Raw genomic sequence first — 17,445 nt, 5'->3', positions numbered from 1 at the left:
TTATCGGCGGTATCTCGGCCATCTCGGCCGAGATTAATTACATTGAACCGATGTACATAGTGGTACAGTTCGTTCGTCGGTTTGGCATAAAAACCGCACCGACCGACCGTTGTGCAGACTGCAGCCCTAGATATGATATCGGAGCGGTAAATAAAACGACGACTCAGCTGGAAAATAGAAAGGCGCACAAAAATTGAACACCGACTCAGCTGGAAAAGAGAAAGGCGCATATAAATCGCCACAACAATAATTCTGCCTCAAAAACGATGAGTCTCCCTCCCAGTCTCTACAAATAAACGCTTTCCTCTACTACAGAGAAAAAACACATTGAAGCCCTAATTTCTCCATCAAAAATTAGTTCATAGTATTATCTTCTTTAACGAGAGAACGATGAATCATCCCAGACAAAGAGGCGGAAAAAGTAATAGAGGAAGGCCAGGAGGCTGGCAAAATACGCAATGGGTACCATGCAATGTGAGTTTTTTCTTCTTTTTCTTGTTTACTTTGGAAAACCTTCACAAACCCATTTTAAATTTACAGTTCTTGTACTGAATTTTGGAATTAGGGTTGCTGATTCTTTCGTTTTTGAAACAGAAAAAGGTTGATACATCATCTACTAGCAAGGATAATTCCTCTTCTACTGATGGAAGTCCTTTATATGTGGAAACAAGACCAGAAGATGCAGGGCGGAAAGTTTCTGAAGATTCAGCTGGAATTGAGCAATTATCAAATTCTGAAAGACATCAGCATACAAGAGACTTTAATGCCAATTCAGTACCTGAAGTGCACCATGATGATGGTCATGGTCATGTAAGCATTTTTCGTTCTTTTTTTTTTGATGCTTAAGCTATGAGAACCCTTAAGAGTGATCACTTTTACACTTCCTGGCAACTATGACGTTGTTAAGTGGATTTTAGTAGGGTAATTGTTCAAATTCTGAGATTATTTGTTGTTGTATTAACATGATTTAGGACATGTTTCATATATTTGGAAAATTGCTGCTTGTTTGCTAGTTGTTTTTTGTTTGCAAATGCATATCTTTTTTTTATTTTGTTCTTTTTTTGTTGGTCGGTCTAATTAGCAGTTCAACGGAGTGGGTGTTATCTGTTTGTTTGTGAGAGATGTTGAAAATAAGGCTTACTGGTTGTATGGTTCTTGTGTTTTATTATTGCATTCTCTTAGTTCTGGATTTTGGAGCTTATAGGACCTGTCTGTTTAACTGTTAGGCTTCAGTTTGTCAAAAATTTGACCTGCCAAACAGTGTAGGTTTTCAATGGTAAACCAGTGATAAACCAAAGGACCCTTCTACAAATTGTAGTAGTTCAATATATGTTTAGGGTTCACCTTTTTAATGTGCTGCAGCCCTAAAAGGCTGAAACACACTTGTATTTGCAAAAACCAACAAGCCTCTGACCTATCATCTTCAAACTTGGTTAAAGCGTTCAGTGGGCTTATCTACGGTCCATTTTACTTCTTCTCTCTCAGCCTATTATTACTTACCTCATGATTGTCTAACATTACGAATACTGAGATGGCTTCAATTTTAATGCTGAACTCAGATTAAATCATTACACAGTTCATTGCACAGTTGAATTGTTATATCTTGTTGATCTTTTATGGATGATAAATGGATTTGTACTGACAATGTCCTACCAACTATCAGGATCGATTTTCAATGGTTGATCCGTCTGCAACAAAGGGCAAAGGCTCGTGCAGCAATAGTTGGGATTCACTTAAAGACTCAGCTGGAAATGAGCGACCATCAAGCGCTAAAAGACATCAAAGTCCAAAGGCTCCTTCTTCTTTGCTGTCGGACGGTTCTTCCTTACCCATCGACGTTTCGTCATTTTCTGTTCATGTTAGCGAGGCAGACAACCTTTACAATACTGGAAATCATCAAAATGGCCCTGATGGAAATCATCAAAATGGCCCTGAAAAACCAGAAAATAAAATACCTGGAGTTAGACTGGATATCTGCAAGGTCAAAAGTGCAGGGGCAGTGACACTGAAACCTTCTGTATATGCTAAAAACAGAGAAATACGAAAAGCTTCTTTGCAAAAGAGTTCTGAAATATTGAGGCCTGGAATGGTTCTTTTGAAGAATCATATTAATCATGCAGAGCAGGTGCAGTCACTCTCCTTTTTAGCTATACATGTGTTTTAGTGTCCTTGTCTTTCTTATTACCACATCAATATGTATCTTTAAGTTCATATATTTTGTTCTCTTTCATGACGCTCAAATCCCAAAACTGGGGATATGAAGATAGTTTGTCGAAGGACCCTCGAGTCTAATAATTAAACTTCCCTTTGAGACCTATTGCTGAACCCCCCTTACCTTGGTTTCTCTAAGTAACACAACATAGATATGTGTTGATGAGTTCATCCGTCAATGTTGATCTGGGTTAACAGTTTGTCTCCTTTTGCAGATGAAAATCATTAAGGTCTGCCGAGACCTTGGCTTGGGTGCTGGGGGATTTTATAAACCTTGTTTCGGAAATGGAGGTAAGATGAATCTGCAGATGATGTGCCTTGGCATGGACTGGGACCCTGAAAGAAAAGTATATGATTATCGACGATCAGTGGATGATGCAATACCCCCTAGCGTTCCAGATGAGTTCAAACAGATCGTCAAAAGGGCAGTCACGGAGTCTCATGCTCTTATAAAAGAAAAACACAAAAAATGCAATCCAGCAGACGTGATTCCTTCGATGCAACCAGATATCTGCATCATCAATTTCTACTCAAAAACTGGCACGCTTGGTCTCCATCAGGTACAAAGTTGTTAGATTATGGAAGGCACTCTAACATCACCCAGAGATTGGTAAAATGTGTTTTGTTAGGGATCCACTTGATTATTCCCCTTAAGTTTTTCTTTTCATTAATAACCTCTTTCGATGAGCATTGTTCTACTGTGTGTTTGGGATCTAGCACTGCATTATGCCTTCCATTTGTTGCTGGATGACTATTTTGGTTCTTTACTTCATTGTTTTTTTTTTGTCTTTATAATTAGCTATTCAAATGCCTCACGAGTCTCTAATTGCTTCTTTTTCTTCTTTTCCCCACCTGAAATAGGACAAAGATGAGACGGAAGAAAGCCTTGATAAAGGTTTGCCTGTTGTGTCCATCTCAATTGGTGATTCAGCAGAATTCCTGTATGGAGAGCATGGAGATGTTGAAGGAGCAAATAAAGTAATCTTGGAATCAGGGGATGTACTGATATTTGGTGGTAAATCCAGACATATATTTCATGGTGTAAAGTCGATTCTTCCAGATACAGCACCAAAAGCTTTGGTCGCTGAAGCCAATCTCCGTCCAGGGCGGCTCAACCTAACCTTCAGAAAATACTGAAGTGTGTTTGAAAGGGATGTAAACCCATGACTGCTGTTTGAAGCCTGTGTCAGTTTCTTTAGAATTGGAGTGAAGTTTTGTCAGAGTGACTTCAAAGTTGTATTACATATGGGCTCCATGTAATTATGTGAAATGTGAAATGAAGCGTTTTTTTTTTTTTGTATTGATCTTGATTGTTATTCTGAACTTTTGTTCTACCTGATTTTTTCAACAATTACTGCATTTTCACTTTCAGGATAGTGACCATCGGTAAGAACCATACAATAGATTTGCCAATAGTATAATTGATTTCAAAAGAAAAATGGATAGAAAGAACGAAAGAATACAAGATCCACAGGCCAAAAAAGAGAACGCTTACAAGAACCGGGCAAAAGTAATTTAAATCTAGCTAGAGAGTACTGGATTTTCCTCTAGATTTCAATTAATTCTTCGAAGATTTTCATTGAAGAAGCTGGCAAACCAATAATCAAATTTATGCCATTGTTATCCGTTCCATGGGATATGAACAACACCACTTCTTTTATAGGTAACGTGGGAGGGCCTGCGAAAAACGGTTTTCCCCATCCAAAATCCATACTATTATATATCCAAGATTAGACCAAGCACTTAAAAATACTGTAGAACTGTGAGGTAGAGTTCCTTTTGGCTCTTCTAAGAAATCTATGGTTGATTTCACATATTCATCTGTAACCATCTTCATAGATCTTTGGATTCGTTCTATTATCGATGACAGTGGGCTGTCTAGCATCTCACTCACGCTACACTGACAATTCATCAGCAAGAATGCATTGCCAAAGTAACCTTTTGGTAGCTTTGGGTCTAGTCTAGACCGTACATCAACCACAAAGAGTAGTCTTACTTGTTGATCAGGATTATATCTCAACGATTGAGTTCGAGCTCTCCACATCAAAGCTGTAAGTACTTCGAAACTACTACACCTTCGTAGAACCCCATCCTCCATAGCTTTTTTCTTACGTTTTTCAAGATTCTCACGGTGAAAAATAAAAGACTTGGTAATAAGCATTTCTTGTTCGAAGATAGCCTTAGTGTTGAATACGTCTACGATGTCTTCATATTCATGGGTGAGTTCTACCTTCGGTGGATTTCGTGCTTTGAGTATAGTTCGATCTAGGAATGGTGGGCTTGTTAACGGCAATCCTCGTGTAACTTAACCCCATGACCTCATAAACTCCACTGTACTGGTTCCATCGGCCATAGCATGATTCATACTTAATCCAAGAACGAACCCTCCACACTTGAACTTGGTCACCTTCAAACACGCATGTATACGGTAAAATAATATAATTAAGAAGAAAAATACTCAGATCATTCTGAAAATAAATAAATCTAAAACAAGATGAGCTACATCATTTAAACTGTACCTGAGCCACAACTAGAGGATTTAGTAGTATGTTTCTTTGATCAAGATGGCCATAAACAAGTTTCCCGTAAGTAGCAGGATCAGGTTTCGTGAAGTCGCCCATTTCGTCCAACGTAAGGTTGGCCTCTGCATCAACGAAAAGAGCGCCTTCACCTGTGCAATGAACCATAAACTTGCCCTTTTCATTCTTTATGATCCGTCCAGCCACAGGATAGTAGTGAACAAGTACTTTTCCTAAACCATCTTTAATGATTTCAGCTGCATCCAATCTGCCAACATCGGTTGTTTCGTTAAAAAAGTAAATAGTGTCTATCATATGCACCCTGGTGTCGAGGTTAGACAAGAAATGCAAATCTTTAGGTGTCTCCTCTGCTGGAGGAACCATTGTTTCTCCTTTAATCTTGACAATTAATCCACTGCCGAAAGTTGTTTTGTTCCTTGCTTTCTCCATTTTAAAAACAATGATAATGTTTTGATTACTCTATCGTGAGTTTAAGTGATGATATCTAATGCAGAAAAAAGAGCATATACAGAGAGGAAGTTGTTTGTAGTTTCACTAAAAATCTCTGTCAACGTTCTACTGAAATCTTTATAGCTCGACTTTCATAGGGTTACATTTAGTAGATAGCACGGCATTGTGTGCCTCGTGTTATATTTGTCACCACTGAAATAATCTAAAAATTTCTACTATTAAACCCGCCATCATGTGTGCGATGAAAACCGTGAGTCACTATCTAAATTGATTATAGAGAAGTTGTAGTTTGACTTCCATTAGATTACATTACATTCAGTAGACAGCACGACATTGTGTGCCGCGTGCTATATTTCCCAGCCAATAGAAGTATAAAACTAAAATCTGTTTACGGGAAAAGAATCAGAAGATAAGATCTTCTCCATTGATTTTCCTTTTTTTTTGTAAATAGAAAAACTTAGGTTGAGAAAAGGCCAAGAGCACAACCCCGTTTAGGATTGCATTTTTTTCATCCAAAAAACACTGTCACAAATTTTTACCAAAAATTATGTTTGGTAAAAAATTTTCCAAAGTGTTTTTAGTGAGAAACGCTTTCATTTTAGGCCTGCTTCTAAAAACTAGTTTTTAAAAGTTGGGAAAACAGAAGTTGTGGACAGGGGCGGAGCCAAGAATTTTATCACGGGGGTGCAAAATTTGCTATTGGGTGGAAAAAGATATTTCAGGGGTGCAAAAATGGAAAAATAGGCTTAGATATATAGAAAAAAAATTCGTATTAGGCTTAAAGTAGGCTTGGAGCCAGCTGAGCAGGGGTGCAAGTGCACACCCTTACAATATGCTGGCTCCGTCCCTGGCTGTAGATCCACGTAATTTGATTTAATTGATTCTCTATTGTAACCTTGTTATTATTTTATACAGGAAATTTTTTGCCCTAGAATATTATAATAATGATATATTTTTTTGAAGCAAACCATAATCATAACAAGTTTAATATGATAAAAATAATTATAAAAAAATAAGCCTTCGAGGCACCCTTTCATAAACAAATAATTAAAATAAATATTATTTATATTATATTAATAATCCTTTTTGTTTTGGTGCACATATTATTGCCCGACTCCCACCCATTCATGTGTAAATAATTCTCTTTTTTTTTCAACAATATCCTTGAATGGCGTCCTTTTATTATATTAGAATTAAAAATATAATTTATTATAAATACATTGTATTTAAATATAATTTTTAAAACATGTCTATTTTAATCATTTACTACATCGCTAGCACTTTAAGATATCAATTTATCAAACATAATTTACAGTTTGTTAATTTTACAGCGCTTTTTTTAAATTATAGCTTACCAAACATCATACCGCTTTATTATCACAGCACACAACACAAAAACGCACAGCACAACACAAAAGCATTTTTTTAAAACTCACAGCAATACCAAACTAGCCTGTATAAGAGTTGGTGGTCACTGAGACACCACCACTTCTAAATATAGAGTTCTTACAATGCATACTAATTGAAAAGAGTCTAAATTTTGAAGTCTATGAATAGTTTTAAGACCAACTAGTACAAAAGAAATAAATTGCAGTGTAGGGGTGAAATATCGCACAAGACAAATCTACAACTTCGCTCTAATCAAAACAACCTTAAGCACGAAGAGACAACAATTATCAGAAAATAAGGCGAAGAGTAATCACGCGATAATGGAGGAAAAGTGCGAAGAGCAGCTGCACGATAAAGATAACGCGATGATCATCTCCATAGAAGAATCACGAAGACTAAGCAGCAGCGCGACAGATAGAGACAGTTCTCAAAAGCCTGGCGAATAAGAAAAACTCAAAAAGAATCAGTCAACTGAGATCTTGCACGTGAATCATAGTTGTCCTCTACTATTATATTTGCCTATATAAGGGCTCAAAAATTATATATATAGAGAGAGATCGGTTGAGATAGATAAGTTGAGGAAGTTATCAAGGAGAGAAAGAATCAAGCAATTAGAACTTAGCTTTTATCTTGTATTCCTCCATTGTTGTATACAAACTCATCTTGAATTCACTGTATGAGCACTATACATCTAATACAAAGTGTTTAAGAAGATCATATTAGCGTCAAAGTGGTGAATAATATCATCAATGTTTGAGTTGATTCATATGACTTAAGCTTTGTGTTATTATTATTACAAAGGGTGTAGTTGTGGGATTTTCTGCAACTACATTTTGGCGCTACAAACAGGGAGGATTCATCCTCACATGCTAGCTAGTAGCTAGAAATTATCATCTTTCAAAAATTACTTGTTATTATCATTTCTTTCATTTTTCGGTCCACCATGAAGTTTCGATAAACATACCATTGTCTTATCTAGAAAATCTCTGTCAAAAAACCTTTTACCTTTCAAAGTTTCGAAGAACACTCTGTCAAAATCCTTTCTTGAGATTCCTCATCGGTAACTGAATACCATCAAATCCCGTTCATCAACATCCCTCACTAGCAGAATGGTGCGAGTCGCCTCAAGAGCAAGGCATGTCGTCACCACGCGAAGAAGCAACAGAGTTGCAAGCATAAGAGGAGTAATAGATGAATCCGAGACTTCGGCTTCAGGAGAAATACGGGGTTTAGAACGATAAAATCTCAACCAAAGCCTACTCTCCATCATAGAGCAACAATGATGTTTCCCAAGACCCAAGAGAGCTGAATAAAAACGAGGAGAGAATCATCTACGAAGAAGGTGTTGTACACACAACTGATACCGAAACAATGGAGGATGAGAATCAGGCGATGCAAAATGGAGGCGAAAATCCAGGCAATGAGGATAATTTGACTATTCAGTAGTTAAGAGAACGTCTCGCACAAGACAGGCGAATTGAAAGAGAGGTGAGGCAAGGACTCGAACGAAGTAGGGAAAGAGATGAAGAATTAGCGGAACAACGAGCAAACTTGGCACGACAGAACGCCTTGTTAACAGAGGAAAATAATCGGCTGAATGGCGATAGACATGCGCGAACTCATACTGGGGAAAAAGAAACCCAGACGAGTAGGAGTTCATCGAGGCGAAGAAGAGAACATCACACAGGAAACAGAGAGGTACAAAATAATTGTGAAGAATTGAACTAGAAGTGAACGAAATAGAGAGAGAAAGGGAAAATGCACGTGATAGAGAAAGAAGGCTGCAAGAACGAAGAGAAAGGAGAAGGAATCGAGAAATGAGAGGAAGCCCAAAACACGAAATTCAAAGATACGATTGAGGAAAAGGAAGTATTCTGAGCGCGAAATCCAAATATGTGATCGCATGAGAGAAAGAAGTTTGGAACGAGATACTAGAAGGGCGATAGAAAGAAGACTGATAGAACAAGGAGGATTGGAGGCGGTAATGGAACCAAAGCAGACATAACAGACTGATGTCAACCAAGCCATATACTACAACAACTTGAAGAACTCAAAGCAACAATGAAAAATAATAGTAGAAGTGGAGGAGAAAGAATGAAGAAGCAAAGCGATCACCATTTTCGCGTGAAGTATTACAAGCACCAGTTCCTGCCAAATGCACCCGACCAACATTTTCCAGCGTATTTGATGGAACAGGGAACGCAGTACAACACATGAAGGCTTATAATATTACATTAATGCAATGGGCCCAGCATCAAGCGGTGTTGTGCAAGTAATTTCATACAAGTTTAACAGGGGAAGCCTCATTATGGTTCAGCAATTTATGCGAAGGATCAGTGACTTCGTTCGCGCAACTACAAAGGCTATTATTGGGAAACTACATAACCAACAACCGGTCAAAGGAGGGAATTGAAACTGCGTTTAACTTAAAGAAGGCGTGCGGAGAAAGTTTGCGAATCTTGACTACACGATGGAGGAGCATGTGCGGTGAGTTAGAAGGGAAGGTATCAGAGCGGCATTTGATCCTCACCTTCGTTAATGCTCTGTACGCGACCAATCTCTTATACATACAAATATTTCGACTCAGAAACGAAATCGAAATACAAGAATTAAAGGAGTACCAGGACAAATATATCGCATTGGAGGAAAAACAAAGAGAGATGGAAAACAATATAACATCCATCACATCCGCAAAGGGAGGAAGCGCGACACTTCTTCCGCGAACAACGGGCAATGTGGAAAATACCCTTAATATAGGACAGAGAAGGCCAGCGAAAGAAAGTACTGTGGAAGAGGTAGCTCTGTCGAGCAAGGATGAAGAATGGTTCCGAAGAGAATATGGAGATAGGCCTCATGCATACAATTATCCAGCAAGGAGGTACGATAATCGGGGAGGAAGGTTCAACAACGATCGAAGAAAAGTGTATAAGAACAACCAAATTAAGATTTGAGCGAAGACCATATAACCCGCCATTTGAAGATATAAAACTCCCTAGACTAAACACTTCAATAGAAAAAATCTGGGAGACAGTCATGCTAACCGAAGAAATACCATTGCCTGGGAATGTATGACGAGAACCTCAACAGGGAAATATGAGTGGTGAATATTGTGTGTACCATCGATTCCACGGACACGGCACCGCAAGCTGCAGGAATGTGTGAAGGTTCTTATTAGAATTAATCGAACGAGGAAAGTTGAACCAATTTCTGGAGAAGTGAATTACCAACGGAACCCCCAACCCCACCCCCACCCCACCCACCCCAACCGCAACAACCAGCAGTTATACATCTCATCGAAATTGGGAAAAACTCAAGGAAAATAAATTCAATCATCCACTCTGCTAAAGATATCTGTGACTTTCACGACAATGTGCTAAGCCGAGTATATAAAAGAGACCGCGATGGCGAAGAAATACACCTGGTAACAAAAAGCCATCCGCTAGAAGAATGGCAGAAACAGCCGATTTTCTTCACGACAGAAGACATACTAGCCGGAGGAGAAATGCATACAGATCCATTGGTCGTCACCATGACTATGCAGCCGCACTCTAAGTGGGAAGAGGACGAAGGAGACAAAAAGTTACCCTGGGTGATAAATAAAATCTTGGTAGATACGGGAAGCTCAGTCGATATCCTGTTTTATCACGCGTTCAAAACCATGGGGTACATCAACTCGGACCTGATCCCTTCTACATACACGATCGATGGGTACAATAGAGTCGCGTCAAATCCCAAAGGCGAGATTATCATGGTCATTCCTGCGGGAACTCTAGAGACAGTAGTAACATTTTGCATCATAAATGTAGAATCGACATACAATGCCATCATAGGGAGGCCCTGGATCCATTGAGTAATTGGAGTCGCTTCAACTTACCACAGGCGAATCTGATTCCCCATGCCATCCGGCATAGGAGAGATCTTATGGGATTGTGCCAGCGCGAAGAGATGTAAAGAACTAGATGTGAAACATTATGAGGGAAAGGCGAAGTTGGAGGAAAAACAAATACAGAATGTGAAAGATGATAAACGGGCGGAAAGATTGATGATCAATGTGATAAGGGTGAAAGAAAAAGACTATGCGAAAGAGGAAGGCGATCAGAGCAACACATTTGGGCGAAATGCAAAAGGGAAGGATAAGTATGAATGCGATACAATGAGCGCGAATGCAAGCTTGCGAAAATTGAAGAAAATATTAAAACATGGCGAAGTAAGAGCATTTCCTGGGACTGATCGGTCACGCAGCGTATCTCCTAAAAGAAAGATGAAACAAGGAGAGATAACAAAGCATAAGCACTCTCAAAAAATAGATATTACATCCTCCCCAGAGTTGCAGAGTGCATTCATTAACGCACATGCACAACTTGATTTGCTTAAAACGGGAAGAGACACACTAATCATCTTGAAAAGAAGACAGGGTGAAAGCTTGCGAGACTTGGTCTCAAGATGGTGGGTCCAGAACAATGAAATCTCTAATCGCACAACGAGCGCTGATTCAGATCGCAATGTAATCAGGGAAAGGATCACAAGTCATCAGCAAAAAACCAAGGTTGACCTCGCGAAAGCAACAACTTAAGGGGAAGACAAGGATATACATCGCATTTGATTTACCATCCAAAAGACGTACGCAATGATAAAATGTGTAATGAAGAAATCAAGATATGTACCAACCAAAGAGACATTAATACGAAGCAAAGTTCTTTTTATATGCGAACAAGCCAAAGGAGAAACAAAGTCTACACGACTATTACGTAAGACATCAATATGGGGAAACAAAGTTACATATTAAAACCTCTACTTAGGGAGGCTGGCTACCTAATTTTGGCGTGTCAACTTAGTTCGCGTGATTGTGCGACGGCGTTTAAGCACGATCACGTAAGAGGCGACCATAAGCCCTAACGCGCGTCATATTGGGAAAATCCTGGACAAGTCGCTTATATTGGGGCAAAATAAAAGCCAATCCGTCAGAGGCCATTGAGAACGAACTACTCAACAAATAAGTTCTCTGGCATGGGGTGTAGAAACATGATCAGTTGAGTAGAAGGAGTTCCTAGCTTGGATACACTCGGTCACGAGTAAACCCACCTAGGGTGTGATCTTGTACCCCTAAGCCACATAGGCGGAAGGAATGAGATCACGAAAACAACTGATTGTCACATGACCGGATGGGAGGATCCCAACTGAAATGGTTAGGGGTAACCTCCTTGAAGGGAAACTCAAGGGGAAGTAAAGGGACGACACCCTCTACTAGGGAGCTGAATTATGTCAAAGACGACAATGTGTTGGGGATTGTACTCACGGAAGTATCTAAGACCTGTCATATTGTCGCAAATATAACCGGAGGAGGTAAAAATACTAACACAGATAAGGTGAAATCGATGGCCAATGACTCTCAAGAGCACATGGAACTGAGATTTCGTCGCCTAATATTGAAGACCATGCCCAAGACGACCATAAGTCCTTTAAGTTCTCTATGTGGTGGAAGGTAATAAGACCTTACTTAGGAGGCAAATAATACCTATAAAAGATCATGCGAATACAAATCACAAAGGATCGCGAAGAAAACTGAGGCAATGAAAGATCGTGATGAGGCACGAAGGAGTAATAAGGAAACACACTCCCGCTGAGCTAAGTATTATTAAAGTTAGAATTTGACATATTTACTTAATATAATATGCTAGGTAGTACCCGAATAAATATCCATGTCGTCATGCTCATCCCATTGCTATGTGATACATACCATACTCAATTAGATTACAATATCATAGTAAAGATCGATTCCGCATAAGCTCAAACCCTAAGAGTATGATATAATCTCGCATGTTTTAGTAGCACGATAGGAAGCAAATATGAGTTTAGTTTTCTCCTTAACTTACCATTCACACAAATCTAACATTTGCGTAAACCATAAATAGATATTCACATTCTATTTCTTTTCGCAATATCTTCTAGCTTGCATATATAAATATTCGTATCACCTAGAAATTTTGTAAAACACATTATTTAGAACATGAATCTTCCTGTGAAGGTGGAAATCATAAGCAAGTATGGGAATACTAAAATTCACATGCTTTCCACCTCCTCAGTCAGATACCTAAAACATGCTGTGATATATCTCTGAATTATAATTTGGTTACCTAATAGCATTAGATACGGTTAGCTGCCCTATTTTTGAACGCAGAGAAGAGAATGCAATTAGAAGATCATGTCACGCCCCCCAAGCTTGGGAGCACCCAGACAATCATTCAAAACAAGGCCAAAAATGTTCAAAAATAGAGGAAAAAAATAAAACCTAAGAATTGACAACGCCAGGAACAGTGGGAGATTAATTAGTAGCTCCGGGGATTGACTAGATAGTTTGCACCAAAGAATCAGCACCTTCAGTGGATTGCTTGTTCGCGATACCACCACCTCCAGTCTGTGAACGATTTTTTTCTTTCTCAACATCACCAGCATCAACAGGACCAGATTCCCCATCATCAATGTGTTCGCCTAAAGATATGTTTGCGTTACAATCTTCATCTTTTTCATTATCGCTAACAGGAAACTGAGGATATTCTTCGTGTGGGAGCCCATGGTTTTTGCAAACCCAATTAACTGCGAGCTGAGTCTCCTCATTCACGCGTTGTTGTGTCACCTTGGAATACCTCTTAACATCCCCATCCACGAAAAACTGGAATTCCAGATCTAGAGAGGACTAAGAACGTTCTAACTCCTCTTTAGCCTGTCGCAACTCGTCACACTCATGAAATATACTTCCTCCGTTCTTTTTTAATAGGCCGGTTTTGTTTTTAGCGAAATTTAAGGAAATTAAGAGAACTAATTATTGAAAGTGGTCCTCGTGACACTTGTCAATAAAACAAGTGTAGTGAAATGGTCCCCGTGACACTTGTTAGCAAAAGAAGTAAAGTGAAGTGGTCCACATGACACTTGTCATCAAAAGAAGTTAAGAGAAAAGTGGTCCCAAAAAATTAAAGTAACATTTAACTTTCCCGATTAGAAAACTGGCCTATTTTTTTGAAACTTTTATTTATAGAAACTGGCCTATTAAAAAAGAACGGAGGGAATATCAGTTACCAAACGAGAAACCATGGATAATTGCTTAGAAGAAGAATCTCGCTCTCTATGAGCCTCAACCATCTCCTCATGGGAAATCGCAAGCTTCTTCTTCAGTACGACAACCTCCTCTGCGAAAAATCAGGAAGATATATCAGAATAGCAAAACTTAAACAGAAAAACAATACTGAGGCAGAAATTGTGGAAGACTTCACGACTACCTTCATTCTGTGAAACAATTACACAAAGGTCACGCGAAACTACATGTTGATGGTTAACATCTTGAAGTAACCGAAGATCCTTCAACGCCTTATCTTTACTTTGGCGGGCTTCATCTTTTTCTTCCGATAATTTTACCAACTTCGACGCTAAATCATTAACTACTTCCTTATGAGATTGAAGAGAATTTTCTAACATATTATGATCTTGTTGAAGCCTATGATACGCGTCATCAATAGAAAGCATATTATATTTCAAACCGCGATTGTCATCAGACAAAGTTCGATTCTCGTCAAGAAGAGCGCGATTCAGCATATTGGACACCTCTAGAGCCCTGGAAAGTTGACCAGACACAGAACTGTGTTGATCCGACCGAGTACGCCAACCAGATTTAGTAACCTGGAGTCCCATTACTTGATCATTTAAACGCAAACGGTCATTCTTCAACTGAGTAACCTGAGCCTTCAAGGCGACACATTCGTCTCTGGTATCCTTCACGGCGAATTCAAAGTCATACCATTCGGATGTACGTTTCCGGTTTAGAGCTTAAGTACGAAAGGCCTAAAATCAAGAAGGGTGACACAAAAGCAAAACATTTATGGAAAGTATAAAGATTTGCAAAGCCTCACCTTTAAGCTCCTCATTCTTCGCGCGAAGCTTAGCAGCATCATTCGCTTCAGCAGTTAGCTTGGATACCTGCTCCTTCAAATCGTCGATAATTTGTTCAGACTTGCAGAACATTGCAGTCTGAAGCAAACAACGACGAAATTCCTGCAATACCAAACCTTCAGAGTCGAGATAAACGGCAAAAGGGAGAAAGGTTAACGTCAATAGAGGGAAACTTTACCGCAGACTCAATAGTGATAAGCTTATCGCGCTTGGAAATTTGGAATGACTCAGAATCGGTTTTTGGAGGCGAAATACCAAGTGCGAGAGAAGACAACTCGGACCAATGAGAAGCTTTGGCAGCCGCGTTGATAACAACAGAATTTGCAGCCTGCTCATTTTTCGCGACGACATCATCCGGAGAAGAACATATTGTTACTATAGATGATCCTTCATGGGCACGAGCAGGAGCAAGCGTAGAAAGAGGTTGAGGGGAAAGACTAGCGGTCATCTCGTCCTTTGCTTGTGCAAAAAGTGCGACGGTGGATGGTCGCAGGAGAGATAATGAACTCACAACAGTCACAAGGGCCCTGTTGCACGAAACCCTTTTCTTTTGAGGAGAACTCTCGTTACCCGACGAAGGTTTCCGCTTTCGAGAATCCTTCTTCGTCACCCGATTTTGGTCACCAACAGGATTCACCGGAAGTTTGGACTGAGTATGTCTGAGAAAGATAGTTAATATCGGTTGTATCGGCCGATATTATAGGTTTTTATCGTGTATTGGAAAAAATCTATAAGATATCTAAAATATCGGCGATACAAGGATTAAACGATAAAAACGCTTGTATCGCCCGGTACAAACTGATATATGGGGTTCACCGGTATACTAATAATATATGCTAGGGTAATTTAGTAGAGTAAATTATTTTGATATAAAAATCTGTGAATAAAACTCTTCCTCCTAATCATGTTCTTCCTTTATACCCTTGAAAACTCAACCCGATTCAATAAAGAAATTTCTAACTACTTCATTTTTCTTAAAGATGGTGGAATGTAATTGAATTCGTACTGTGAAGCTTTTGATCTTGAGAATTAATGCATTATAGAGCACCAATTTTTTTAGATTGCAACATTTATGAATATTTAAAATTATAGGTCTTAATGATGTATCACCGATATAATATTTTGTATAGGAGTATCGGACCCGGCCGATACGATACCGATACACGATATTAATTATTTTGTGTCTGAGGCAGAAATTTTATGTATGGAAATAAGTGTGGGAATACTAAAATTAGACAAAATACCAAGAACACAAGCAGCAGCAGCAGAAACAAGAAAAACCCAAACACCCAGTCAATTGTTAAAAACTTAAGCAAAATACATATACTTACCGGGGAGATGATTCAGTAGAAGAAGGGATGGTGGATTGACTCGACATAATGATAAATCTTCTCAAACAAACATGTTTTTATAAAAAAAGGTTCTTTCGAAACAAAGAAGGAGAAAAAATAAGAAAGTAAAAAAGATGAATCTCTCTCTTCAAAGGTATTTATTGAAACAGGCGAACCGGCTGTACAAGTAACCGGTCAAGAATAGAAGCATTAACGTGTCAATCGAGAAAAGGTGAGTTACTGCACGTGGAGATAATCATCCGTAAAAACTGGAGAAATGTCGGGTAAAGGAAAGCGAAAGGACACAGATGCGAAGATAGGATTCTCGCATTATTCCACTTGCAGAAGAACAACACGGGAAGAGGAAAAATATAGGGGAGAAATATCTCAAAAGACAAATCTACAACTTCGCTCTAATCAAAACAACCTTAAGCACGAAGAGACAACAATTACCAGGAAATAAGGCGAAGATTAATGGAGGAAAAGTGGAAAGAGCAGTTGCACGATAAAGATAACGCGATGATCATCTCCATAGAAGAAGCATGAAGGACTAAGCAGCAACGCGAAAGATAGAGACAGTTCTCAAAATCCTGGCCAACAGGACAAACTGAAATAGAATAAGTTAACTGAGATCTTGCATGTGAATCATAGTTTTTTACTGTTTTATTTGCCTATATAAGGGCTCAAAAATTATATATAGAGAGAGATCGGTTGAGATAGATAAGTTGAGAAAGTTATCAAGGAGAGAAAAGAAGCAATCCATTAGAACTTAGATTTTATCTTGTATTCCCCCATCGTTGTATACAAACACATCTTCAATTCATTGTAAGAGCACTATACATCTAATACAAAGTGTTTGAGAAGATCATATTAGCGTCAAAGTGGTGGATAATATCATTAATGTTTGAGTTGATCCATATGACTTAAGCTTTGTGTTATTATAATTACAAAGGGTGTAGTTGTGGGATTTTCCGTAACTACATGCAGACTATGCTCATTGTCTGCATTCATTTGTCTTCTATTTCTCTCATGGTAACTGAGGTGGTATCTTCCTTGGACTGCATTTGTGGTAGAGCATGGTGAAACGGTCTAAGATTTCCATGGATTCAACTTGAATTTCAACGTTGATGTTCTGCATTCCCTTGATCCAATCAAAAGCTAGATCAACTCCTCATGTTGCTCCCCATTCTCCATTGTGTCCTGGATATCCTCTTGACCCAATGGTCTTTCCTACGAAATCCAGAGATGTAAGTACGGTGAAGCATATGAGAGTTTTCAGGTTCCTGAAAAGTGCAAATTTTGATTATAGTGCCATAGTCCCTGCTTTGGTCTGAGCTAAGATTCATCATTGTGGAGACTATAATTCAAGATATGGTCATGTAATTGTTGATGGCGGTTTTTAGCTTAGGGTTAAAATTGTAAAACCTTGCATCTGATGTGACGTCACTCTGTAAGAATACGGAACCATGAGTTTTAACCTCTCCACTGACATATTTATTGAGCCGTTCAATATATTTACATGAAATTTATCCAGAATGGCGCATGTAGCAACCATCCCAGATGTTCTGTAAATTTCGGCGCCT

The 17,445-nt window shown here is 38.9% G+C and overlaps 3 protein-coding genes across 3 annotated transcripts; 1 reads left to right on the top strand and 2 right to left on the bottom strand.

Moving 5' to 3' along the window:
- The first annotated feature begins 256 nt into the window (after window positions 1-256).
- Window positions 257-3,507, top strand: LOC113320857. The gene is made up of 5 exons (XM_026568752.1): window positions 257-474; window positions 595-810; window positions 1,664-2,125; window positions 2,427-2,771; window positions 3,073-3,507. The coding sequence occupies exons 1-5, from the start codon at window positions 391-393 to the stop codon at window positions 3,346-3,348; spliced, it is 1,383 nt and encodes a 460-aa protein (XP_026424537.1). The 5' UTR covers window positions 257-390; the 3' UTR covers window positions 3,349-3,507.
- Window positions 3,508-3,868: 361 nt separating this feature from the next.
- On the bottom strand, window positions 3,869-5,180 carry LOC113324155 (omega-hydroxypalmitate O-feruloyl transferase-like). The gene is made up of 3 exons (XM_026572483.1): window positions 4,731-5,180; window positions 4,522-4,618; window positions 3,869-4,416 (listed from the first exon to the last, which is right to left on the bottom strand). The coding sequence occupies exons 1-3, from the start codon at window positions 5,178-5,180 to the stop codon at window positions 3,869-3,871; spliced, it is 1,095 nt and encodes a 364-aa protein (XP_026428268.1).
- A 7,756-nt stretch (window positions 5,181-12,936) lies between these two features.
- LOC113324154 lies at window positions 12,937-14,979 on the bottom strand. Its single transcript, XM_026572481.1, has 5 exons — window positions 14,710-14,979; window positions 14,492-14,633; window positions 13,865-14,407; window positions 13,665-13,774; window positions 12,937-13,260 (listed from the first exon to the last, which is right to left on the bottom strand). The coding sequence occupies exons 1-5, from the start codon at window positions 14,977-14,979 to the stop codon at window positions 12,937-12,939; spliced, it is 1,389 nt and encodes a 462-aa protein (XP_026428266.1).
- Between the last annotated feature and the right edge of the window lie 2,466 nt (window positions 14,980-17,445).

This window comes from Papaver somniferum, chromosome 11 (assembly GCF_003573695.1).
Source record: "Papaver somniferum cultivar HN1 chromosome 11, ASM357369v1, whole genome shotgun sequence".
NCBI lineage: Eukaryota > Viridiplantae > Streptophyta > Magnoliopsida > Ranunculales > Papaveraceae > Papaver > Papaver somniferum.
Note: the sequence above shows the minus strand (reverse complement) of the source record. Positions and strands in the feature narration are given on the sequence as shown.